At 47.1% G+C, this 26,767-nt stretch overlaps 1 protein-coding gene across 2 annotated transcripts; it reads right to left on the bottom strand.

The window, feature by feature from the left end:
- Positions 1-502: 502 nt before the first annotated feature.
- On the bottom strand, positions 503-21,520 carry SCAMP4 (secretory carrier membrane protein 4). Of its 2 annotated transcripts, none has more exons than XM_062596377.1 (8): positions 21,466-21,520; positions 15,380-15,447; positions 14,880-14,935; positions 11,911-12,039; positions 9,127-9,283; positions 5,818-5,919; positions 4,709-4,826; positions 503-3,720 (listed from the first exon to the last, which is right to left on the bottom strand). In XM_062596377.1, exons 3-8 carry the CDS (start codon positions 14,884-14,886, stop codon positions 3,544-3,546), a joined length of 690 nt encoding a protein of 229 aa, XP_062452361.1. In that variant the 5' UTR covers positions 14,887-14,935; positions 15,380-15,447; positions 21,466-21,520; the 3' UTR covers positions 503-3,543. The 2 variants fall into 2 exon arrangements, with proteins under 2 accessions (XP_062452361.1, XP_062452362.1); XM_062596378.1 differs by lacking the exon at positions 21,466-21,520 and adding an exon at positions 18,384-19,015.
- Between the last annotated feature and the right edge of the window lie 5,247 nt (positions 21,521-26,767).

Below are 26,767 nucleotides of genomic sequence, written 5' to 3'. Positions count from 1 at the left end.
CCGCGAGGGTTGGAGGCGACGCAGGCATCGAGATCAGCCGCTGTCGGCTCTTTTAGGATGAAATACTTGCTACCAAGGCAGCGTATGGCAAGTCGGGGGCGATAAATTCAGCCACGCGCTGAACAAGCCGAGCCGACTCCCCTCGGGCATCGAATACCCCGGGGATGACGCTGTCCCCCCAGGCAGAAGTCAGGGGCCACCTCTGCAAAGGGCCGCGCCGAGCCTCCTGCAGCACTACGGAGAAGCCCGAAAACGGAGCTACCCGGAGCTCGGAGAGGCAACTCACAGCGTGGCAGGCTGGTGCTGGCCCCCAGCAAGACAGCAAGCATCGTCCGTAAGCGCGCTGTTTTTTTTTTCCCTAAAGGAGAAGGGGGGAAAAGTGGTGGGAGACTTTGGAAAAAAAATAGAAATTTTGCTATTTCCCTCTGCCAGATAACTCCTGTTACCTAGGAACAGACATACTTCTCTAACGCGGCCAGTTCTTCTCATCAAGCACAGGATGAACATTTATTGTCTTGTGATCAGGAGGAAAAGAAAAAAAATATATACATATACACAAACCCAGATCCCAGAGCCCCACGAGCGACACGAAACCTCGCGCGCACGCACCCGCCCCGCGACGCCGAACAAAACTGGGAGCCAGATCCGGATTAATGGTGTTAGGAGTTTTAGAAATCTAACGTAAACAGTTAAAAACATACAGAGGAGCCCCAAAAAATAAGCAACCATTCAGGCAGCATGTTGAGTCAACTCTCTGGAATTACGGTTTTGGCGCCTAACAGGATCGGGGAGGGGGGCGATGAGTTATGAGAAACGGCGGATCCAATCCAGAGAGGTTCACTCAAGTTCTTCAGAGATCTCGGCAGAGGGTTGCGGTGGGTCCTGGATTTGGCGTCTGGCTCCAGCCTTTTCGCTTTGCCCGTCCAGCATCTTCCACGGACTTCAAAACGCAGCCCTGGGTCATCAGGGAGGCATACGAGGAGCGGGACGCCGAGTCTCACGGCCACGCTTCTCCTCTCGGCTCCTCCGAAAACTCCGGCCTGACTAAAAGACGACACCGATGACTTTGGAAAAACGTCGGCAAGAGGCTGAAGATGGCCAGAGCACGGAGGAGCAGGGCCGGAGGGAGCCTCGTACGGAGGCGCCCCGCGTTCTCGCTTCCAAGCGCGGCCAAGCTGGCGTTCGGCCCCGTTGGACCGAGACCCCGTCAGCGGCAGCTCGCTCCCCGCCAGCGCGATCCTGTTTCCAGGGAGTTTAGGGGCAGGCGCTTCTGTTATCGCTCTCCGACGGCAAGCGCCCAAGAACGTTTACAACTTGCACTCGCCACAAGACGAAGGCACCTAAAAAAAGCTCGACGACGCGGCCGGGTCGCATGCTGTTCGGAAGGCTTCAAGCGTTTGTACTTACAAGCACGTTGCGCGCTCGCGAGGAAGGAAAACCCACGTTAGGAACGCGTTAAATAGCCCAGAGCCAGCCAAAGGCTGGTTCTGCAGCAGCGTGCCGGCGTTGCTTGCAAAACGAAGCTCAAGGACTTCGGCTCTGAGCGCCGATGAACGTTTGCTTTTGCTTTGGCCGTAGTAACAAAGGTGTCGCGCAGGTTCCAAGCTGTACTTCGCGGAGCATTTATAGTATGACACAGAAAGAGTTAATAGACCAAATGGGAAGTTTAGTAGGGAGAAAATGGGGGAAGGAACAGTTCTCCTTCGTGAACTAATGTTTTATTAGATAAGGCACGTGTAGAGACAATTTTCAAAAGATCACTTGCACAACAACTCCACTCACTGGAACAACCTCCCTGACCCCGCGCAGGAGCCAGTTTTGCTTTCCAATCACTCGGTGTCGGCTTGGAGCGACACTTGTGGCATCCTATCCTGCAGCCTGCCAGGAGGGACAGGATTGGGGTCTGACCCCCAGGGTGCCCGATACCTTTCGGGTCTCCAAAGCGGAGCACTTGGTCCTTTAAGGGATCGCTGGCTGAAATTTTCAGAACCGAAGAGTCTGAACACTCACTCTCTACAGAAATAATGGGAGCTGACCTCCCAGTTTTAACAGGTTTGGGAAGGGAAAAAAAGAAAGAAAGAAAGAAAAAAGAAAATCACAGCAGGCTCTTAAGGGAGATGAAAGAAATTGCAGCCTTTACTGCTGGGATCACTGCAGGACCCAGGGGAACTGGATGGCTCAGCCTACAGGAGTCCTGATGTAAATGCACAGGATGAAAATCAGCTACAAGATTAATGCTAGTTCTCAGGGAAAACTCTCTCTCCTTTATCTTCTCTTCAAGTGATGCTTGGGGAAAGATGAGAACCTCTCTCCCTGCCCCTCCGTGGAAGAAAAGTGCTGCTGGCTACACAGACGCGTACCAGCTCTGCACAGCTAACATCTGTTAACAGGACCAACAAGCTTTCCTTCGTCTATCAGACAACACATTGCAGAACGTTTGAATTTTAACCACACTGGCACAAATTAGAATTAAATCCATCAATTGTAACAGAATTACTCCCAAATCACACTGGGGCCTGAGCACTGAAATCGATAGTTATCTAGCACCTGACTACTGGCTGGTAGCCCAGAAAAAACAGTTTTTCAACAGGGCAAGGAACATCAAGTAGGGAATTTCTTGGGTCAGCACAAAACCTTGACATCCAATAACTGGAATTTAAATGGCAGAGAGATCTCGGGCTGCCTATCTGTAAAAGGACGAACGTCACCCAGGCAGCCAGGTCCAAAGCCCCACAACAGTCAGTTCTTCAAGAGGTTCCAGGGCTTTGAATTGGGCTTTTAGCGAGCAAGCGTCAACCAAATGAGATGAATCTGCACTTTTGAAGCACACAGATCAAGCAGAAACTTTTGGCAGCGGGGAAAGCAAGACTTCTAGCACAACGATAACTCTAGCCAGACAGATGAGGGTTCTCCTGGACTTCACATCTGAACAACACTCACCCACGGCAAGCGCTGTTACCTAAAGGATTCATCGCCAGAGAACACAAACAAAAGAGGTTGTAGATTTTACCAGTACCTTCAGTATCAGCAGGTACCAAATAAATTAAGGGCTACGTTTCCCTCAGAGTGAAAAATTCCAGATTATTCATCCCAGAAAGTAAACACCAGTTGCTACTAAGGTTCAGATTGCGTTCGTTACGATTACAGATGATTTGGTGGTGTACTGTGCATTTGATGAAAGCTAAGCAGGGAGGCAGGAGAAGCAGCAATTCCTGTAGTGTTCACCATCGTGGAGAAACCAGTGTTTTTCAGTATGATCAGGAGAGGATTCCCTCAAGCAAGGGCAGTGAACGGTTGGTTCTTCAGTCTGCAATAAGGCAAATACTGGTAACAGAACACAAAATTTTCTGCTAAGGCCGTGCAGAGCTCTGGAGGCAGCATGGGCTGGCAGCATACATCTTCTGCAGTGATGAGAAGGAGACCAAAAAACAAGAGTCCCCAAGAAGCCTGGGGGAGGGGGTGGGAATGCAAATGATCTTTTCAAATAACAATAATAAAAAGACCAAAAAGAAGAGAATCCAGGCAGTTTGCAGCTGTTGCTGCTTAAGGCCATTGGTTTCCCGGGGGATAGTTGGGCACCGTGGGATACTCTGGTAGGCTGTTTCCAGAAAAATTGTTGTACTGGGCCTCCCTGCTGGGGGGATTCCTCCATGTGCCGCTGTTCCACTCATCCTGAGCTTTCTGAAAGCTCCCACCAGCCCCTCGGTAGATTTTATGTACCTAATGGATGAACAAGAGAACAAGAGGAAGGTCAGCAACAGGTACCTAGACCTCTTCTTGAGAGGAGCTATAGTCACTCTGGTACTATATCATGCATCTGTCTGTCAGGAGCTACATTTCCAAGGAATAAAAGCACAAAAAGGTAGGAATACAGTGGCCACAGGTGCAGAAAGATAACATCAACTCAATACTTCAGCAACATGACTGGGATTCCAGCTAGGGATCCCACAGAGATGCAGCGAGTACAGCAAGGCAGCGAACCCTGAGCAGCGTGCTGAAAACTCTTTAATACTTAAGCTGCTGCTTCAACAGGGCCGAGAATGATGGACTCGGCCATAGTCTAAGGAAAAAGAGAGGAAAAAAAAGTGCAACTGGTACCCATGGGTATAAAAAGAAACTCTGGTTTAAAAGTCACACCACTGTGCAATGCCCAAAAGGACACAGGGCAGTGACACTACTCTTGACAACAAGAGGCAACAGGCTTCCATGAGCTCGCAATAAATATCATGGTGGCAACTGCTCTGAGGCAGCATTTTTGTTGAGCTGATCTCTCATGCTCTTTTCCCTCTGACTTCTCTCCTCTTCTGCAGTCAATCTACTGAAGCTTTCCATACAGTCTTACCTCAGACAGTGGCTTTCCAAACCCTTCCTTCTGCAGACAAATGAGGATCTCTTCCCATCCTGCCATCCAGTTCCCACCCCAGGAATCTCAAGATGCTTCACCTTTAGAATTAGTGAAGTTTGGTTCAACTGCATAAAGGAACATGGCCACACGAAATGCTGAGAACGTCCAGCTCCAGTCTCCTTGCCTTATTTGGATTTGTCCTCTAGATACTCTTTAAAGACACCAATTGTCTCAAGCTTTTACCCTTAAAAAGAAACCCTTTAAAGGCAGTGCTGGCTTACAGCGGCTGTTAAGCTGCCTGTTCACATTACTGTGATACAAAGCACAGATACTCCAGGCCAGGGAAACATCTGAAGCACCTACCCTTAAAATGCAGAAGAGCATCGCGACTGCTGACATTGTAAACATAATGGCAGGAAACAGCATGAACACAGCAGCTGCAACGTTAGTGCTAAAGAAAGTAACGGCTGCCAACCATCCGCTGGAAGAGATGGAAAGAAACAGTATCATTACACCTCTTCTTTTCTAAGTATATTTATTATCAGGGAGACTGCTAATTCTGCTCACCCAGAAACGACATGAGACAGTTTTAAAGCTCCTCAAAATGAAAAGAGCAATGAAGATGATGGCCAGAACTAAGTGCTGCTCAGGTAGGTATTTCTCCAAGATCTCAGACCTGGCTTGTGAGCATCTCTGAGTAATCCCATCTCAGGCCTCAGCAAACAGCCAGCTGTGCACTGAGACTTTAGGGAGGGTATATTTACTCCCAAGATACTTTTGGTTGTGCAAAGGTCTTGCATCTAGGGAACAAAACTGGGAACGAGGAGCATCAGGGTCCTATGATCTGCATCTCCATTGCCCATTATGGTAATAACCAGAGAGGGGAATTTGGGAGCTTCAGCAGTTAAGAAAACAAAATGCTATACAGAGTGCTAGGACCTTCTATTATTTGTAACTTCAGCAGGATTTGCTCTCAGATCTCTAGAGACATAAAGTTAAAATGCCAAAGAATTATAACATAATCAGGGAGAGACTCTAAAATGCTTCTATTTATTTTAGAACAACTCTTGCAATACTTGCTCTCTAGGCCAATAGTGAGTCACTGTTGTGCACCACTCACCATGTGCCAAGAGTAGGTTGAGGGCAATGCTAAGAAAGGATTAGATGTATTTTGCAATTGTGTGGCTAAATGGCAAAAAGAAATGGATATTACAGGGAGGTGCTAAGAAAAACAAACAGATGAAGGTATCTGCCAGTATATGAACTCTTACAGGAACTGGGAATAGATAAAATTATCTACTCCAAGTAGATAGAATTATGCCATAGTGAAAACTAGACAGCGTTTTCCATATCATGCTGTGCAGAACCCCATCAGTTTCTCCAGAGTTCATGGAAACAAAGTAAGTTCCACGAAACTGCAAGTCACAAAAGCCAAGTGCTCAGCTACAAGACGAGAGCAGCGTCATGCTTACCATGCTCCCCATCCAGAGAAACCGATTGCTTGTAGGACCGTGAGAACAAACTGCGCACCAAAGATGAAGAAAAAGGCCATAAAATTAAACGAGCTGTCCGACCTGCGGAGGAGGAGAGGAAGGTAGGAGGAGGCTGACACTTCGCATTGTTTCACACCACTTTGTTTGACTCCATCACGTACAAACACACAAACGTGCTGTCTCAGAAAACAGATCCCTCCACAACTATGTACTTGGAGGCCTACTACTCTTTCCCTGGCAGGGAAAGTGTACAGATCCATGAATCATCAGCACCTAATCTCTTCCAATAAGCCAGGCTCCTGCAGTTGCTCTAACAAAATAATTACATATATGATGACACATAAGGAGAGGCAGCCTCCTGCGGAAGAGGGAATGCCTGAATCATTTTTCTGACCAAATATCCGAAGTCAGTGCAGCCTAACACCTGCGCAGCTCAGCCACCAGCAAGCAGGCACACCAGGGCCTGAACACTGGCAGGCAGAGTTTGCGCATATGCTAAAAGTCATTACTGAGCGTGAAAAATCCCATCTGGGAATGCCTCAGTGGTTGCTCGTCATCAAGCTTACATGCTTACGGTTAATAATCCAGCACTGAGACAAAACAGGAAGAAAATAAAAGTTTCAATGGCCACGTAAGAGAGATGCTTGGGTGGTATAGCATCTGGGGAAAGGCAAGCGTGCGCTTTCGCACCTCCGTAAGCTCCACGTCTTTAGGATATGTGGGCTGAGAGGGTCCTGGATATGTAAGGTCCTGTAATTTAAGCAAATATAGGAGGCAGCGTGACTGTAACCCCAAAGAAGGTGGCAGACCAGGCACGTTCATGGCCTCTCCGTCACAGGTGTGCTGGGGCGCAGCACTGCTTGGGTTACAGCTAGGCTAGCACGGCAGCGGCACATCTCCATCCCATCAAACCAGCTATGCTGACGAGCCAGCCTTTCACTGCAAGCCCACTTTTATACCCTTGAAGCTCCCCAAACCTGGTGCTCTTTCGTTTTTAATGATACAGATTCTTCCCATTACCTCAGAAACTGGAAGGGCCTGCAATCCACGGAACAGATTTATAAAGATAGTGCAGTAGCTAACGGGGCAGTCTGGTGTAACGGGGAGCTTACAGAAGACCTTCAGCCGTTCCCAATTCCTGCTCAAAGTCTGAAAGTATTTAGTAATTCTAGCCTCTAATGCCTAAAGCAGAGATGAGGGAGGCAGGACTACAGGCTCTAGACAGGTCAATGTCATGGACTCTGGCTAGTTTGAAATATGTGGGAAAACCTCCAGCCGGATCTCTGCTGCTCTGTGTGTCCATTTACAGACATGATCTACCTAAATTAGAGGAGGCTCTTACCTTCCATCTTTCAAAAGCTAATTACTTACAGAGACGCTGTGAAAGAAGCTTGCCTTCCCTGAGCATCTTCATGATTCTGCCCTTCAAATATCACCTCAGAGTACAGCAACGTGAAAGAAATACTTTTAACATGGACTGTTCGGAGTAGTGCCTATCATAATCCAATTAACAAAGGATTAGGTTCCAGGCTGAGCCTTCAGACTCTTGCAACTAAGACCTGAAAGGGCTGGAGGAGTCTCCAGTTGAAAGGATGTATAGGAATTAGCAAGGATACACAGAAAAGGTGCCTTCTGATCCAGCTTTCTGGTGCAGATTTGCAACAGCTTTGCCCTAGTGCCAAAGCTCTGCAGCTAATTTAATTTTGGATGCAGAGGTATGACAAAGGGTTTATGAAAGCATCCTCGCAGTACACGATGCTGGTATTTAACAGTTGCTTCTTCCCAAAATAAGCATAGCAAGTGGGTCTGACCTAGCTTTCTTGAATCAAGGCTATCTGCAATATCATACGAAATGCTGCTGCCCCACTGTAATGTTTCTCAAGCCTCTCCTATAACTAATGTCAAACTCAGTGATCCCTGGGCTTGCCACTCTGTCCCAAGGGCTTGTTCTTTTTTTAACTGTAGAAGTCTGTATACAGAGTAACCTCAGGGACCTTTCAGTATTCAGTTGCATAAACATATATACAAACAACACTAAAGAAATAATTAGAAACGATCCTTGTGCAAGCCCAGAGGAGGTCAGTGAGGAAGAGTAATTTTTCCCAGACTTTAGAATGGAAAATGCTCTTGGAGCAGAGCTCTGGTAGGCGTATAGAGTCCCTCAGGCTTCTGAGCTAGGGATGGGGACAAAACCCCAGCCCCAGAGAGCAAGTTCAAAGCTCATATTTTCATGTCTTCTAAAGCTTTCAGCTGAATCCAACCCTACCGTCTTCCACTTCCTTCAGAAATAATCCTCCCCTGTACTCTATAATGCAGTCGCTGATGTTTTAAGCACCTCTAGTGAATTAACTGCCCAGTGTTGTTAGTACACAGAGTGTTGAATGCAGGAGAGTATTTAAGCAACTAATTTAGCATGTGCTCAACTCCTTTCATAGACATGGCCCCCATATGCCAACTCCCATTTCTGTCAGTTGCTTTTGCTGTTTTCTAAATTAACTCATCACTGAAGCTGATAAAAATCAAAATCCAGGGTATTCTGGTAAAGGGGGACCAGAGAGCTTCAACCTTCACAGCCCAGACCCCAGGCTGTCGTGCGGGTCCTGCTGAAGACCCACAGCGTGACACTGGGCAGGTCACTTCCCTCCTGTGCCCTGGTTCCCTACACAAGACTGGAAAAAGCTTGGGTCCCTCAGAGCTCTATTATGCATTAATGTCTGGCTAATGCCTTGTGATCCCCAGGAAACGTGAGCAAACGCAAATGATTATTAAAGTAAAAAACTAGGATGGCTTTAAATATTTGGGCAGTTTCAGAAGGACTGGTCCTAAGGAGCTGCTTTAATCTAAAAAGCAAAGCAGTCAAGTTCTGTATCTAGAGACAAAAAACAGGAGAGTTCTCAGCTACGGATAACTTACTAGTCTTCCATCAAAACAAGCCTCAATGAAGCTTTATCAAATTAATATCCCCCTTAGGGTTATGTGGATATTAGGGCACTTCGAAGCCTGAGATATTTAGGTAAAATGTGAATTTCATGCTCACGAAAGTGGCAAACAAGTCAGTACTGCTGACCTCCAAGTAGGCAAGTGATCCTCAAACCCACATCTAATATTTAAAAGTAGCCCCACTTCTAACTAAAAATGTTTCTAAAATAAATAAGATATTCAGATATCTAAGTCCTTAATCTTTATCCCAGACAGGCAGATCTCCATATGGGCACTCACTTCCCAATAACATCACGTCTCTCTCCTAGAGGAAATGGAAACAAAACCACCTTGTGAGCTTCTACTTACCGAAAGGCTTTGTATACAGGTCGGAACCAGCAGACGTAGCCACAGGGACTGAAGAGAATGAGCCAAAGGATGGCCAAGCCAAAATTGACCCCGTAGCCTCCTCCGATCCACCACGCTAGGCATGCGATTATATTCACGACTAGTGTCATGCAGTAGACTGTAAAAGAAAGCAGAGGGAAAAACGTGAGGCTGCGTGGGTTCACATCTTCAGAGAAAAAGGAAACAACTATCCTGCATTACGATACGACAGGACCATATTACAGCAGGAAACTCATGCCCAGTAAAGCAACCACTACCCGTGCGTTAATGGCTGGGAACGCTTTTGGCTGTGACCTGAGGGGTCAGCAGCGCAGAAACACATTCATTTCCAGCAAGTATGTCAGAGTAGAGGGATGAAGAAACCCTTTTGGGGGCCTGCCAAAGGATGGAGAGCTGGGCGGTAACTGCTGTGCCCGACTCGGGCAAGATTCAGTCCACTGCTATTATAAATTAAGAGCAAGGATGTTTAATTCCTGTTTGTAGCAAGACCCCTTTTTTGGAGGGAAACGGTGCAAAAACACTACCTTACACACTAGCATCGAGTAGGCTTAGCCCAATTACAAGCTCTTTTTTGGAAAGCAGATGGAAGTTAATTCTATTTTTTTTTTTACAGTAACCTGTATCAGTTAGCACTGCCAAGGAGACGTGAGAAGGCAGAGGGTGCAAACATGCAGGACACTTCAGTACTGCCTGGTGACAAGGTCATAGCAAACTGTTTGGATTCTGGTCCCACTTATTCAGGCAAAATTTCTCTTCTCCCCCAGGAAGCAAACGTGCCCTGTCTGGTCCTCGCCGTGCTACGTGCTGCAGCTCCCAGCTCAGCCAGGTTGGCCACTCATTCCAGCGACTCTTCCCTTTCTTTCGCTTTGCACGGACTCACCTCCCTTCACTCATCTCAGAGGCTGCTGAACAATTATGACCCTGCACAGTCATAATATAATACTGACAATACAGTCAAGGGAATCCAGTGTTTAAAATACTCTAACCCAGCTGCTTATTCTGACACTTGAATTAGGCGAGAGCGGAAATAAAATATTGGCTCACCAAACAGAAAATTCCTTCTCTTTGGAGTAGCTAGTAACACGACTTTATATGCCATCTCTTGCATGTATCTTAATATTTTGGGATGCGGAGAAGAAGGGATTTTAATTATTTAAATTTCATTTATATGGTAATTAGCTGCACTTTGTCAAATGCTTAGTTTCACAAGTCACTTGCTCTCTAAAAGTTACCGAATAAGAAAACATCAAGACAGGAACACCTAAGTTTTCAGGAACTTCTGGTTCTCCTGATGTGTCAGACAGGAGTTTGTTCTCCAGTAGTGGGAGCTCTGGTACAGGTTTCCCCAAGTCACCATCTATCTTCACAAAATGGTCAAATGCAATTAAAGTAAACAACATTCAACCTTCTAGTAATGACTTTAGTGTTTCTGTTTTTAATACTGGCCTTTTCTTGTTTACCGTCTTCCCTCCATATGTATCCCTTTCCCCTCTATTCCATCCCAAGAAGTCCAGAAGACCCCCAAAAGGAAAAGCGCAGCAGATGGAAATTTAAAACTCATGGTGAAAATGCTAGGTCTCCTCAGCCACGCAGATGACTAGTTGGCCTAAATGGCTGGCACCTTTCCATCTTTCCACGAAGTTGAATGAGGGGCGCTTTGTTTAAAAAGAGTCACATACAAAGGCAGCTTTACAGCATGCAACATTTAACAAGTTGGGCTGGAGGGACAAGCAGTTTCTTCAGGCAAGAAAATTACAGAGCTCATTTCAGCATCTCTAAATAACAGAAGAACAATGAAGTGATAGATTATGCTATTATTTATATACACAAATCTCCCTCATACACACATCCTATACGTCTCGATGAAAAGCCGTGCCATCAAATGCGTATCTCGCAGAAAACAAGCTTTCCTTCTATGAGAGGGGTAAATACGAGGACAAGCGTTTTGGGAAAAAGCAGGAGGAGGGGGAAAGGCAAGTCAAAAAGATTTTTAATCGTCCAAAGAATTTCCTGTGGGTCTCTAGGCCTGCCACAAGGTTCTTCATCCAGTGTCGTTCCCTGCAGAAGAATAGCTAATTTTCACAACTGGCTTTTGCATTGCTAGACAAAACATCAGGAGTTCAGAGAGCCAAGAGGTCTATTCCTCCAGAATATCAGCAAATCACTAGTTCTGACCAAGGGGATCACCCTGCCTCTAAATCTGCGGCTAAGAATATTTTATATTTAAGGATAGCTCAGGAAGATACAGCATAGAGCTGTCTTTAGACACTGCTTAGACTGGATGGGGAAATTTGTGGATGGCACACAGAAGGATAATTCTAGGATTCATACAGCAGAGTGGCAAGACAGGTAACAAATACATGAGTCACATTTTCTTGCCTAAAATTCTCCTATTCATCTTATTCTAGGTGCATTGGGAATTACTTTAACAGGGCTATTTTTTTGGAGTAATACATTACTTGACATCAATAGCTGCTTCAAATGTGGTATTTTTTCCTCCTCCAATTTACCAATAGCCTTTTCTAGCACCAATATTTGCTCTTTTCTTCAATGTCAGCTCTGCGACAAAAATTCAAGGCATGACAGCTTAAAATTTAGGCACAAAGGTAGTTACAGCATTCTAGAAGGAATCACTGTTTCGCATAAACTAACTGCAGTCAAAATCCTAAAGCACATAAATAAGGAGTTGTATTTTTCTGCAACACACACATAATTTCCCCTGCACAGGTTTCTTATTCAACTTACAGATCCATACATGGTAGATTCTCTTCACCAAAGTCTGATAATCTATGGGAATTTCATCAGCAAAGTTCTGGTAGAAACATGGTTTCAGAGGGATAAACTTGGGGAGCGGCGGGAAGTTATTCACCTTTTCTACAAAAAAAAGAACACAGAGATTAGCTGAACACAGAAATGTTCTCGTGTCAGTGAGCAACATCCCCTGCACTTCCCTGGTGCACAAAAGCCCTGAGGACCCCTAAAGTGAGAAGACTCACAAGAATTAGAAAGCAATCACCAGCTCTGGCCATCCAGATTACTTACTTCAGCATAGTCATCTTGCCTCTGGACATCAAACATCTTGTTCTCCTTGCTTAGCAGTGGACAAAATACATTCATACCAGCTCGTGCAAGATTTAGTGTGGGAACAAGAAACGAGCTAACGACCAACACGCGGATTTGGTAACTTTAAACTTTAGTATAAAGTTGGTGCAAAAGGCACCGCAAAATACAGAGCTAAAGAGAACCAAGACCTTAGAAATAGCTCAGGGATGAAACGTTAGGTAAAACGAGCAGATGGCCATAAACGTCTGGGGAAGAAAAGCAGTTTGCTCAGAGATTTTTAGTTAGAACCTCTCTGACAACTCAGGCAGGAGGAAAGGCCAGTGATTTTCCAGAAAAAAGCAGGTTTACCTTCAGACTCAAATTCTGAGTAATGGACTTGCTGGCATAAGGCTTGTGCTTTGGGATCTGTAGCAGATATAGCTCTTTGACAGCAAAGAAGGGTTCATCCCTCTAAAACTGGAATTTAGTACCCAGACACCCCCCAGTTTGGGGAAGGCAACTCAGATGTCAGGGATGGCTTTGTTGTTATGCAATTCGTGAGTGTACATTTTTTTTTCCTTTGCAAGTGAGGTTTTTCCACAAGGTTGAACCCCAGTGAAGCAAGCTTTGCATTCAGATACCATAAAATCAACAAACACTGACAAAGGCAAGAAAAACTTACCTTGGAAAGAAAATACTTTTTTAAAAAATCAAGCAAATACCTAAGTCCTCTGTATTTAAACTGCTGTCAGCTTTTATAAAGATGCACAGCTTTGTGTGCCTATGTATGTGTGCCTGGGTGTGAGCTGCTACATGTTTGGGAATGCCTGCTCTTGCCTTCCAGTGCTGATTAAAGTTTGATTCCAGGGCATCGTGACTAATTGTCTCTCATCTACTTCAGCCCCAGTAAACAGAATTAAAAACAACCAGAGGAAGAGATGAAGAATGTCCTGGGAAAACCTCCAAATGGCACAGAAGACGAGAGGAAATGTCTGAACAAGAACTGTCAGCACAAGAGTTCCCTTTCTCTTGCCATTATCTCTGTGTGAGAAGACATTTTGCAGGAGCAGTTTCTTAACTTCATTTTAAGGTTGGCAGGGAGGAGTCTAAAACTGCATGCCATGCTTTAGGGAAGAAAAGGCTTTACTTCATGCAAAGGAAGGCGTATTTTTATTCAGAAAAAACTACGAGGATAACGCCCACTGCAAGTACATCAGAACTAACCATGGAAGAATGTCTGAAGTCATCAGCTCAACTCAAGTTTTCAACAGACCTTTTTATATATAAAAAAAATGTTATGCCTGTTTCCCTTCCTTAGCCATCACCTGTGAAAGCATGACATTAATTCAGATGGTTTTTTAAAGCCTGCATTAGTTACTGGTTAACACCTATTGTCAGCACAAGAAGCTGCGTCACATGCAGCACTAATTTTCCATGGCTACTTTCAAAGTCCATAGGAATTTGGACTTCTTAGCATGATTTTTTTGTTTACTATAAACACCTAGTGGGTGTTCCCTTGGACAATCTATCTCAGCAGTCTACAAAGGACACAGCAATGCTGGATTTCTAAATGGAAAGCAAAGGGGGCACAGCTTTAAAAGCTGAAAAGACAGCTCTCTAGGGAAATCAGTAAGAGCAAGGTTAGCTGACCACAGTAAAAGCAGATTCTCTAATATCTTTGAAGGCATGGGGGCAACTTCCTCCTGTCCCCCTTCAAAACCTGTCGCTGCAGCTAGTTCCTTTGGTTCGCTCTCTTCCTTTTTTTCCTCTCCTACAATTCAGGTCTTCCACCAGCAACAGAGTTGTTGCCAGCCTCTAGAGCAGAAGTCCTAGATGGTAAGGCCAAAAACAACTGTCACTTCTGGGCACGGACACTGCAGTTTGCCGTTTTTCAAGCTCACAGACCGCTCCAAGTTCTTCCATAATGATTTTAGTTACAGAAATATCAGGATTACACCTCTCCTCTGTCTAGTTGCAAGGAGCCAGACAACCACTATTCTCCTATCCCAGAAGTGTACTCTTCTCATAGACTCTGTAATTTTAAACCATTCTGGGTTACTTTCAAGAAAAGATAGAAGAAATCAAAAGAAAATATTCTCTGTCATGCCTGACTGCATAGCTTGGAGCGCTATGGGACTTGCATCAAGTTAGGGATCAACCCATCTGATCAGCAAGGACAGTACATGCTTTCAAAGACCAAATCATATTGCCTGTGAACAGCAGCTGTACACAAGTCCAGGAGTTTATCTTATCTTATAGAAGTTATGGGCAATTCTGTAACTGATTTCACTGCAAGTAAAATTAAGCTGCATTAAAATCGATAATAGAGCTAGGAATGTTGTGGGAAGAGCTGTTTAGCCTCTAAGAAATGAACTTCTCTCACGTACTTCTTTGTGAATAAATTTCCTCCTCATAAAACTTTCAGAAAAGTTGCATCTAAGCCTTTATCTCTAGAACAGTGGCCTCAGCTAACAGATCTACAGTGGATACAGTGTAAAATGAAGAAAAGGGAAGTAGCTAAAAAGCTACTAAGGGAATGTGAAGAATTTAGGAAGAAAGGAACTGTGTCATACCTAATAAACCACAGCCATCACAGAACACTAAAAAAAAGGGGAAAAAATTCTCTACAACCATTTTTCTTTCTGCATCACCACATTTGGAGGTGCTCTTACCTGCCATTTCTATTAGGAATGTACCCTGGAGAAGTTTCAGACAGCTAACAACAGACCTACGAGAGAAAGAAAAACTAAGTCAGCACATACCACTAACAGCATCCAAAGAACCTCTTAAAACTGGGGGTATCTTTGGTACCATCTCTCCAATGGACTGACGCCCCAGAGTTCCCACTATAAACTACTCAGCTCAGACTTTGCACGGAACCTCATACAAACAGTTGTGATCTCCCTTTGCTTGTATGAAGCTCCACCTGGTAGCACCTCATCCGGTACAACCACCTCATCAGTAATTTTAATGTTTTTGGTCTTCAGCAGCAAACCGCCATGCTCTCAGTGGTACCTGGCAAAGACCAAGGATGCACAAAAAATACTGCCAGAACTTGTGCACTTTCCAGCTGAAATCAGACAAGCTAGGACACACAGGTCTGGTCTGGTATATGCTGGACATAGGACCTGGCAAAGTGCATCCGTTGGAAAAGGAATTTGTGCTAGCTTACCGGACTTAATGCCTCATTTAGGTGCTGGGATGATCTGTTGTCTCCTAGCTCTCTGTGGACCTTCTCAACTGCAGAAATAAACAGGTAATCCATCGTTAGCTGGGAAGTAAATTGCTCTTCAAAACTCAACCAGTCCCCCAAAACCCAACATCCCTCACTATTTTAATAATTATGCCACATCCCTTATTAAAATACAGATTCATTCTTCTTTCTGTTACCACCATTGAAAATTACTGTAATTCCCGACAGATCGAATCCTATGAAGTCTACCCCATGTCAACAGCTCTGTTGATTTCGGCAGAGCCGATCCCACAGAGGAGAGCCGCACAGAGGTGCGGACTGCATGGCCGCTTTGATTCGATCCGCTTCTACATTTAGAGGTAAAACCCACCGTGTGCCTGTATCTGCAAATTCCAAACAGAAAACAAAGAATCCCACGGGGGAAAAAAAAAAAAAAGCTCTAAAGCAATATTTCAAGGGTTGACAAGAATTACGAAGAACAAGAAGGCATAGACTAAAAACTGCCTTTATAATAACAAAATTAACAGCACACACTATTGCAACGTCTATAGCAGCTACCGCACTCAGATCAGAGTAGCCACTTTGTATCCAAAGCTCTCCGGATTTAAAGAACTCATTTCCCTTTTCTGCATTTCCATGCTTGATGTATGGGCTAGATGATGCATATTTTAACCAGTGCAATTATTTTGTTAGGGTTGCATTTTATTTTCACGACCTACTGGAGCACAGTCCTTGCTGGAAACAACGGTACATTGACAACAAGGGGGACCCGTACAGATAGAGTTCAATCTTCTGCACAGAGCAAGACAACTAAATACTACCTTAACTAGGTCTACATTGAGAACAACATACTATTTTGCCTGTATTAGTCTAAGCAGCAGAGCGTGGACAGGAAATTTATGTAAATCACGAGCTTCTCAGCGTTAGGACTCCTTTGTCAAACGTTCACACAACGAGGTCCCATCCAGCTGAAGCCTTTAGGCTTTCCCACCACACAAACTTTTATAATTTATAATATGATTTAGAAACGAACATGTTTTGTTTTTTGCCCCTTTTTTAAAGAGAAAAAAAAATAAAATCAACAGGCAAATAGAAAGTATGAAGACAGCTAAGAACACAATTAAAACTTTGCTCTGCCCATTTCCAGCCAAGATCTGCAAATTTGGGGGCAGAGGGGGGAAGCATAAATTAGACTTGAACACCAGTTATGTTACCACAACCAGAAAAAAAGAGTCTTGCACTTAAAGATGAGCGAAGTAGAAAGGTGATTTCTTCAGAACAGGAGCCCTTAGCGTACTTCAATGCCAGCATCTTTCCTTACAGTCGCAAAGGTGTAGGAGGCATCAGTCCGTTGGTTGGGAAAGGGACCAGAAGAAAAGAAGCCGGGACGTATTCTTAGCTTTATGGGCCAAAACGTAGCTTCCTTGTGCCCCAGCTTCTACAGGAAACACCTGTAGCACAATCAAGGGGCTTTAAATCAAATAAATAAATAATCAGAGAGAGAAAAGGCAGCACTCCAGTGATACACCCCTTCCTAATCTTGCCCATTTGTTCTCATGTACCCGCTCAATTCTTAATAAATCTCAGCCAGGCTTTGACGCTCTGGAGATGGGCTATGTTACCATCTAAAGCAGCTATGACACAAACCGCTGAAGACTGCTCCGTTTGGCAACCTCTGCTATTATGAGTAATCTCACAGAAGTTTCTGGGACAACAACTGTCATTTTCCTACTGAAAGATGCGATTTTTAACAGCAAAAGGACATTAAGAATATTCCTTTTTGCAAAGACAAGAGCATACGAGCAAGTTTTGCATTGAGTGATCAGTTCTTGAGATGTATTTGCCTTCCACTGGTTCAAGTGGATTGAGATTCTAGTCTTGCTCTCAGTAAAAGGAATTTTCCCCCATGGACATCTATGGCAGCAGGCTCAAACCTCAGAGCTCTCAGATACACTTGCAACAGAGTCTCACTCTTCATAGCCCCCCAGCTCACCGTTTAATTTGGGCAGGACATCTGCAAACTCTTATCTGCGGGGTCTTGGGATACTGCGCCTCAGAATTACACTTTTTGCTAAGTGAAATGTTGCTGAATTTTAATTGCTGATGGTTGAAACTCCTCTAGGTGGGGGGAAAAAATGCACTGTGCAGCCTAAATATCCTCAAATGAAGCTCCAGTTGCAAAGTCCACTTGTAAGGAAATAGATTCACTGCAGCTATGGATACCATGCCAACAGGTACCATCCCACCACGCACGTGATGCTTGTGTGCAAGATAATACCACATAAAAATAACCTCTATATTCACAGAAATGTTTTCAATTTAATTGGAAATAGATAAAACTCACACCTGCACTCTCTGCTGCAGTGATTTCTTCATCTAAAGTCTATTATTTGGGGAGGAAGGAAGAAGAAACATACCAAGGAAACCACGGTGTGAAGTGAACTTCCTTTTTCCACTGTGCTCATAAGCAGTCAACGAATAACTCCAAAGTTTACAGCCCAATTCACATGACTCACAGAAGCCCACTGGAGACAGTGGGAGCTTTTCTTCGTCCGTATTTCAAAGACAAAAATGCCCTGTGTCATTTTGGAGAGACAGCGATCTCCTTTTAAACCGAGAAATACGTGCAAGTAGTAGTGCTTTCCTAGGAAGCACACAATATGAACACTTCAAATATGACTTCAGTGTAAAACACTTTTCATTATCTATGATAAGGGAAAATTTTGTGACGGAATACCTGTGGCAAGCAGCTTGAGGCACATAAGACTGTTGATATAAAATTTATTCTGCCTACATAAAGATAAGTACTTCTAAAATTTTCAGTTATTTCTCACTATTTACCTTCATCATTCATTTCCCCTACTCCTTTTTTTCTTTCTGGAGGAAGAATAGGCCAAAATAAGAGCGCTAGCAGGGAGGTGGGAAAGCTGCACTCAGTTCCAGCTTTGCCATAAAAGCCATCTAGCGACCTTGGGCAACTCACCTAAGATCAGACTCACGAAAGGATCCAGGGTCCTTTCATGCCCTCTTCAATCTCCCAGCCAAGCTCAGAAGTGCCCGGTGCTGTCTCCAGTAAAGTTAACTTCCTCCTGAATTCTTACTTTAGGATATTCTCCGTACTGCTTTATGCTTGTACTTTTGCTTTGATTTGATGACTGTAGTGAGGCTAAGAGTTTCTGAGCAGGACTGCACTCTGAGGTTTAATCTAGAAGACTCAGTTGAAAGCAAATTCGACGGCTCCCCACGTGGGCAGCATCTGTACACAACGGCAGGAGAACTTGCCAACCCTCCTTTGTAAATCAACGATTTAAAGCTTAGCACACAGTCAGAAGGAAAAGACCTGGGCACAAGGCACATCTCCTTCAAGTGGTTCAAGCCCACACCTCCCGTGAGTGCCAGACACCAAGCTTTCTGAAGTCATTTCATGCTAGGGACACTCCATGCATTTCAAAACAGCAGGTGGCCTAAAAGCAAGGCCACTCTTCAAGGATCTGGGAAACAGGGATTTGAAACCACCAGGCTAAGGAAGGAATCGAAGCAAATCCACAGTGTTCATCAGACAAGTGTATGTCTTCTTCATGCCTCTCCCATTCCATTTAAAAAGAACGTGGCAACTCTGCCCTGTTTTTTTTTTTCTTTTTTTTTCTTTTTTTTCTTTTTTTCTTTTTTTCTTTTTTTAAGAGAAAAGGCATTCAGGTGTCAGGTCTTATTAGGAACTTCCCAGAGAGCTCAGGGCAGCAGAACTCCCACCAAAGAGTCTGGCTCAGCAACGCCAGCGTCCCTTTGCAGATCAAAGAACGTTGTTCTATGGCTGACAGCGTTTCTCCCCCCGATGCATGTTCCCAGACCTCCCAGCACAGGGCATCAGTGACGCCAGCACCACATTTGCAGTGCCGCGCTTCAAATTAGATGGGAGAATTAAACCAGCCAGAAAATATTTCTAAAAGGTACCTAGCGCAGCCAAGGAAACAGCCAGTCCTGCATGACCAGCGAGAACACGGAAACTGTTTATGACAACATTTCTGCTGTGAAAATGCACAGGGGAACAATAAAGCTGGCAAGTCAGCCGACTCCCACGCCAATCAGACGGACCGCTCGATGCTGCGGGAGCCTCTCGGGGCTTCCAAGGCTTTGCAGTGTATTCTGCTGCCCTCTCTCCTGTCCTCTCCTACTCCGGCGCTGGCAAGGGCAGCCTGGGGAGCAAGCACAATAGGAAGCAATTCCCCCCAGGTCTCTTGTAGACTGTTGACAGAGCCACGCCGACTGCCGCAACAGATGGGAAGAGTCCTAATTTAGGTGCTATGGAACGCAGAGTCGACAAACATTGACTGTAATGCAACTACTTCCATAACCAAGGCTCAATCACACAAGGGTAGAATTGCACAGAGCTCAAGAGGAAGAGCGAAAGCACAAAACCACGCATATCCAGGGAACAATTTTCTCAGCTATTTTTCAGCTACTCCAATTGGCCTAACACAGGGGACCTGTACTGCAGACAGGAGCAACAACATTAATTTGCCCAGACTAACGCTAAAAAGCAAATAAATTAAACCATTAATTATTTGCTTCATTTCTGTTACCTCTCTCTTCATCACTGAGTAAGATAAGAGCTCCTTAAGCTAGTTAACGATCACAAAAAACAGAGAGAAAATGCAAAATCCCCCTTCTGTCTCTATCAAGGGCAATATTTAGAAGGGCCGGTACCCAAACCATGCGTGTCAAAAAGCTTCAGCCTCGCTGCTAACGGTCTCTGTAGAACTACTTAAGCAAACTTCCTCGGCAGCTGCCACACAGCCTGTCCCTGCTCGGGCTCACCCTGCCTTGAAGGCACCTGCTTCGTCCCCGCGGCCTGTCCCACGCTCCTCTGAGAGCCACCAAGCGCCAGCCGAGTGGACGAGCGCCCTGGCCAGCTGGCCCCACACATCCAGGGCAGAAGGTGGCTGTGAGAAGCACGTTCCTGAGCACCTGTCAGGGAGGCTGGAAGAGACGGCTGGGGCGTTTGTAACCCCGTGAGCCCTAAGGAGACGGAAGCAGCCTCCGTACTGCTACCGTCGCACTCTGCTGGGGAACACTGCGCCTCCAGGGCTGTCCCTGATACCTTGCCACACACACACACACGCTGCCCCCGATATCTGCTCCGCCACGGCTGCTCCCACCAGGGCTGGCCCCGATTCCTCCCCACACAGGCGCTGTCCCCAATACTCTCTCAAACACATGCTTCCCCCTGCTGCTGCCCCCTCCCCCAGGCTGCCCCCAATGGGGGCATCTCCATGATGCCCCCCACCATCCTGATGCTCCCTCCCCAGCACCTCCCCATGCACCAACTGCTCTCCACCTGGGCTGTCCCTGATGTCCCCCAACACCATCCTCTACCAGGGATGTCCCCAATACCCCCCACCACAGACCTGTCCCCCACACACTCTGCAGTAAGAGCTGTTTTCCAGCTCCATCTGTCCCCTTTACCACACCTTGCTGGCCCCTATTCCTCTGCCTGTCCCTGCAACTCTCCCCAGCGCTGCTCTCCACCAAGACTGTCTTTGCTACTTCTCCCCTTGCTGTTCCCCTCCCAGGCTGTCCCCATTACCCCTCTGCTGCCCCCCACCCCTCAGACCATCCCCATTAACCCCTGGTTGTCTTTCTGCGCAAAGAGCATCCCCATTAACCCCTTGTTGTCTCTCCCCCAGGACCGTCCCCATTAACCCCTCACTGTCTCCCCCCCCCAGGACCGTCCCCATTAACCCCTCACCATCTCCCCTCCCCCAAAACCGTCCCCATTAACCCCGCAGCTCTGTCCCACCCCCCACACCTGCCTCTCGGGCTTCTCTAAGGTTGTTCCCGTTACCTGCAGACCCGCTCCAGTTTCGCCCCAGTTCCCTCCCTACCTCCCCAGCTCAGCCCCGCTGCCCCGCGCTTGCCCTCATCCCCAGTATGGACATGGCTGCCCCCGTAAAGCCCCGTCCAGCTCCCTCCCGGGGCCGCCCCCGCCGCCCCTCGGCTCTGTCACCTCCCCAGCCCGCCCACCGGCCCCGGCCCGGGCCCGGGCGGGGGCAGCCGTAGGTGTTTACCGTGCCCCGTGGCCGCCGCCGCCGCCGCCGGGGCCCCGCTCCCCCGAGCCCTCCGCGCAGCCGCGGAGCACGCTGGGAAAGAGAGTCCCTCTGGGCGCAGCCACCGCGGCCGCCGCGGGGAAGTTAGACTACATCTCCCAGCGCGCCCCGCGGCACGCCCCCGGCGGCCCGTCACGTGAGGACCCCGCCGGCTACGGGGTGTTGGCTGAGGCGCGCCTTAACACTGTCTACGGGGGGCGGAGAGGGACAGAAGGGTGAAACGCGGCCGGGGGGCGCGGCTGGCCGCGCCTTCTGCTGAGGTCCGGCAAACCGTTAAGGGTGTAACGGACAAATCACCCCGAAACCCTCGTGATGGGAGGCCGTATCTCTGTAAATGCCATTAATTCTTCGGTATATAAGCCCTGCTCCACTTAAAAAAATCCTTCCAGGCCTTGAGGTCGCAGTTTATAAACACTCTCTATTACACAAAGCGAATGCCGAGGCCTTCTCATGTGCGCCCACACACAAAGGCCGTTTTGGGGTTAAATTTCCCCAAAATGGAGGCCTGAGGCGGCAAAAGGGTTTGTGGCTCGTGTTTGGCCTGAAGCTCTAGGCAGGCTGCCCGGGCCCGCTTGGCCTGGCTCCATCCCCAGAGCGGCCACGGAGATGCTCAGGCCTCCTGTGTCTCTCTAGGAGGACGGCAAAAATACAGGGAATATTTTAGCTATAAACCAGCAGAGGTCACTCGGCCCCAGTAAATCCAGCGCTGCTGGAGATGCTGGGCCACCAGCAAGAGCCACAACGGGCTGGTTGCTGGGGAAGGTGGGGGGGGGCAGAGCCCCAGGGCGGCAGCTCCGGGCCTCCGGGCAGCCCTCGCCGGAGGGCCGCGCGCGGCTCGTCCCTTCCCTTCCCGGCCCCACTGCCGCTTGCTGGAGGTGTTCAGGCTCCCAGGGCAGCCATGGTGCCCCGCAAATCCCTCCTTCGCCGGCTCCCGCGAGCTGCCAGCGTTAAACGCTCGTCTCGGCAATTCCCAGCGGTTCCCTACGGCTCGAAGGCAATTCTATAGCTCTTTGCAAAGAAATTTTGAACAACTTTCCCTGAGGCTTTTTTCTTTTTTATGTTTTTCCAAAAAATGAAGAAACTTCTGGTTCACCTGAAAAAAAAGACTTTTTCTGTTTGTTTGTTTTTTAACAAAACCCAGTAGAGGCGCAGCAGCCTGGCCAGCTGCAGGCGGATGTACCCGCACGGCTTCTGGCTCTCAGGCTGGGCTCCGCGCGCTCCCGCGCCGGACGCAGCGGTTCACTGCAGTCCCAGCCGCCCTGTCTCTGCTCCCTGCGTGTGAAAACCGGGCGATGACCCTTCCCCACGGTCTCTGCAGGCTGTGCCCTATTTCTGGTTGTTCCTGGCTCTGAGCAGCAGCCAGGTTTTATTACGCAACACGTAATTTGTGGGAAGGAATACGCACGAGCTGCAGAACGGCAACAGCTAGGGAGCCGGCGAGGAGGGACCCTGGTATCACCCTGCTGATACCAGGATGCATTTTCGTTATTTTGCTCTGCTCCGCAGCCCCAACAACTTATGCGCCCGGCTCCGTCTTGGACAACGTCTGCTGCCCAGGGGCGTGACTGCTTTGGGTTTGCACAGGGAGAGGAGGGAGCTCACATCCAGGTGAGCTTTTCAGGGGAAACGGGAGTAAGATTTGCACATTTAATACCCATAGATGCCATCTGCATTCTGATGGAGAGGTGCTGGTGTTGCAGCAGCGGTCTCCTGAACAAAGCCGCTTCCCAGATCCCAGGCATCCCGGGGGGGAGGATGCACGGCAGCAGCACGCCACATCCTCGTGAGCGTTCAAGCCCCAATGCGTGTCCACGATGGACAAATCCTGGCTCAGTCCCAGTTCACCAAGGTCTGTAAGTGCATGCTAAAGCGAAATGAACCAATAATACCTTAAAACTGCTAAAATTTAGCCTTGTGTGTAAATACTGTGCTGGATCATAGCTCCTATTATGGCTTGGTCCAGAGCCAGCTCAAGCAAATTCAAGGCCTTTCACTGACTCTGAAGGGTTTGCTTCCAGCCTCTCCATTCGCTAAAATGCAGAATCACAGTCACTATTTCCAGCAGTATTATTTTTTACCTTGCAAAACAGACTTTATTATTCTTCCTGTAAATTTTGTGCAATATACATCTATATGCCTATAGAATACACCTCAATAAAAAGTTATTCTTCCATACATTATATTACTTTTTATTTCATGTCATGAAAAATTCAGACAGAGCTTTTGTCTTTAAATAAACATTTCTCCCTCCCCTGCCCTCCCTTCCTAGCTGACTGGTCTGAAAGAGGAAGTTTTATTATTTAGTTATTTTCTTTTCTTTAAAAAAATAGAAATTACAATCTTACAAGACAGAACATTCAATGAGAACAGAAGCATGTTCCTAAGTCTAAAAAGTAAAACATTTCCATAAAACCTGTTGATATCTACAGGTAGGTGTGTGTGGGGGGGGTGTCAGATGGAAAAAATGTTCTCCATTTCTTCCTTTCATTCATATAGATAAAAAATAACATAAAACAGACTGAAACTTTATATATTTTCTCTTTTGCACCAACATTCACAAGAATATATATTATATATAATTTTATCCATTTTTTTTTATACACAGTGTGAGGGTTCTGGAGGTGGAAATGCACACTCAGCTAAACTGCCATAGCAAACAAACGAACACAAAATTAATCTTCATCTGGAAAAGAGCAATCCCTCGCTGCTGAGGTCATCCCTCTAAAGGGAACCTTTGTTACCTTTTAATATAAAGCGGCAAAACGTCTAGCGGCTGGTGGGATGGAAACATTTCTTAGAGGCGTTGAGGACTGAGCATCTAAACGAGTTTATGGTCTTGGGGCTCCAGTGTATCAGCTCTGCTGGCCACGTGCGGCTCAGGTCGAGAGGAGAAAGGAAGTCTCCGTGCTTTGGTCCCAGGCACCGCGCTATGGCCAGGCAGGAGCAGAGGCACGGGAAACTCCCTCTGGCTCTAGGCTTGGGCATTTCCACCTGTTCGTCCACGGTGCATGTCCCTAAAAAACTCAGTTTCTCCTTAGGCCAAGCTGCTGCCTGTCCCCCCCAGCAGTGCCAGGGCCAGAAGTGGTGGCTCTCGACGTGGGTGCAGGAAAGGACCGTGGCACCACGGCCCAACGAGACTCGTAGCAAGCGTGCCGGGGGCAAGCCGAAAGCCCGGGCTGAAACCTTCATGGGTGCCATGGGGCTCCAGCGCCCCGTTCCCATCCTGGTCTGCGCAGGGTGGCTGCGAAGATAGCCAGGCCCCTGGAACGACTCACACTCGTTTGGCTCTTGGAAGGTGGTACCATGGACAAGGGCCCAAACTCCACTCCTGGTGAAAAACCAGTTTATATCCCCCAAGAAATCATCTTGTCAACAAATTGGTTCCTTTAAAGAGAAGTTAAAAGTGCTGGTTCCTGCCCTTTGGCAGGTTGGGTTACAACTGTCTAATACTTCCAGTCGCCATTTGATTCCCACATGGGCTTTTATTGCTCAGAATCCCAAATCTCTCCCATTTTAGAGATGCTGTGTTGTAAGCAGGAAAGAAACGCAGCTCGTGGCGAGGGCTCAGTCTTTTCCCGATTTAAGGTGCTTTCTTGGTGTCTTTGCCGATGAAATGAAAACAGTGACGTGTACCATTGTGCATGTTGGCTATCGAGTACCGAGGACGTGAAGAAGGGTGTGTGCTTTTTTTCCCGAACATTTCAAAACACCTGCAGCTCTTTCCACTCCGAAAGGGACCGCTGCCCTCCCGCAGAAACGGTAGACGAGGCCCCTCCGCAAAGCACATTCACTTTCTCGAGTGCTTTTCCCTAAAGCCTGTCTCTCCTGGGAGAGAGAAGCCAGGAAGCGAATGGTGCTGTTGGAAATGATTTTTAAAAAAGGCACAACCCTCAAGATGAAAAAGGCAATACTGACTTGTCACTTCCGTAAAGCTTTAGGATCCAAGGTGATGGTGGTGGGGAAACAAGCTCGGCACATCCCCACCTCTGCTAACACTGCGCTGGAGAACAACGTATTGGCACTCAACACTGTAGCGGGCCACCAGGACGGTCAGCAGCCTTCTCCGGAGACACAGGGGCCTGGGGGCTGACAACATTGAGGAAAGAAAGGAGGCTGCCAAAAATCTGATATGCTCCGATAAGCAGTTCTGACAGTGGTAGACAAAACCAGAAAGCGCACGGCTGCTGGGAAAACAGTGGAATTCCGAGTTTTTTCTCGGCTTTTCTCTGCAGAAATCCCATCGGCTTTCTGGCGAGTCTTCCCTGAATGAGTTTGGTCCATGTTCTCCCCTAGGAGGTCTTTAAAGTGAAAGCATGAATATCTACCGCCATCACTAATAAAGCTGCTCGTTTAGTTGCACACGGGTGCAATTAGGGAGCTGACGGTTTTGGCTTTATGCTTGGCGATGATATAAGCTGCTGGAGGATGTGGTTGTACGCATGAGAAATCAATGCAAAGTGGGGAAAGAACTTGGCAATTTAGCCCTTTGTCAGCAGAAATTGGGGCTGCCTCGTAGCAGGTTTTTTTCCCTTGTAGCTTTTGGCATTCATTGCAGGAGGAGCAGGAACAGGTACTGAAAAATCATCTGTGGAGCCTGGTGGGTGAATCCCTCGAGCGACCCAGCCAGCCACGGGCTACCGCAGCAGAGGAAGGAGCTGGCATCATTGCCCAGACAAAGCCATCCCTTTTTTTTCCTTCTGAACCTCCCAAGCTTGGGGCAGCAGGTCCAGACCAGACCACAACTTCCCAGGCAAGGAATAAGGACCTTTCACTTCCCCCTGCCCCAAAGCCACCAGGTACTACTGAATAGAGGATAAACTCCAAAATACCAGTACCAAAGAGCTCCTCGAGGGAAAAACGTGGGTCCAACTCAACCTGCAGAAGGCGCAAAGAGCTTTTCCAACAACGGGCCCCACAGGGAATGAGGACATGGCGGCAGGGTTGGCTCTAGACTGGGAGGAGAAAAGGCCACAAAAAGCTACTCTGGGATTCCAAGATCACAGGGAAGATTTTCAAAGGTCTCTAAAAAGCTAAGTGTGACAGCCTGGATCCCCAAGAACTGCTGCTTGCGACAACACACGAGGGAGCAGCACGCGTCCTCCCGAGCCCTGAGCCGACACAGCTCAAGGCAGCAGCCAGGAGGTGAGATTTGGCCACACTCACAAGAACAAAGCTTCTCTCTTAGAGAAACCCTCAAGATCCGAAAAGAAAAAAACCATGCGAGGTGGGCAGACCTGCTGAATCTGCTCCGAAACACAGTGCG

This window comes from Rhea pennata, chromosome 27 (genome assembly GCF_028389875.1).
Source record: "Rhea pennata isolate bPtePen1 chromosome 27, bPtePen1.pri, whole genome shotgun sequence".
Taxonomy (NCBI): domain Eukaryota; kingdom Metazoa; phylum Chordata; class Aves; order Rheiformes; family Rheidae; genus Rhea; species Rhea pennata.
Note: the sequence above shows the minus strand (reverse complement) of the source record. Positions and strands in the feature narration are given on the sequence as shown.

Excerpts from the sequence above, each read along its gene's own strand:
- SCAMP4 (XM_062596377.1), bottom strand. Across the intron at positions 5,920-9,126 it reads CCTGTATACAAAGCCTTTCG|GTCGGACAGCTCGTTTAATT; the intron begins GTAAGTAGAAGC and ends CCTCCTCCGCAG. Across the intron at positions 4,827-5,817 it reads TTCTCTGGATGGGGAGCATG|CGGATGGTTGGCAGCCGTTA; the intron begins GTAAGCATGACG and ends CATCTCTTCCAG.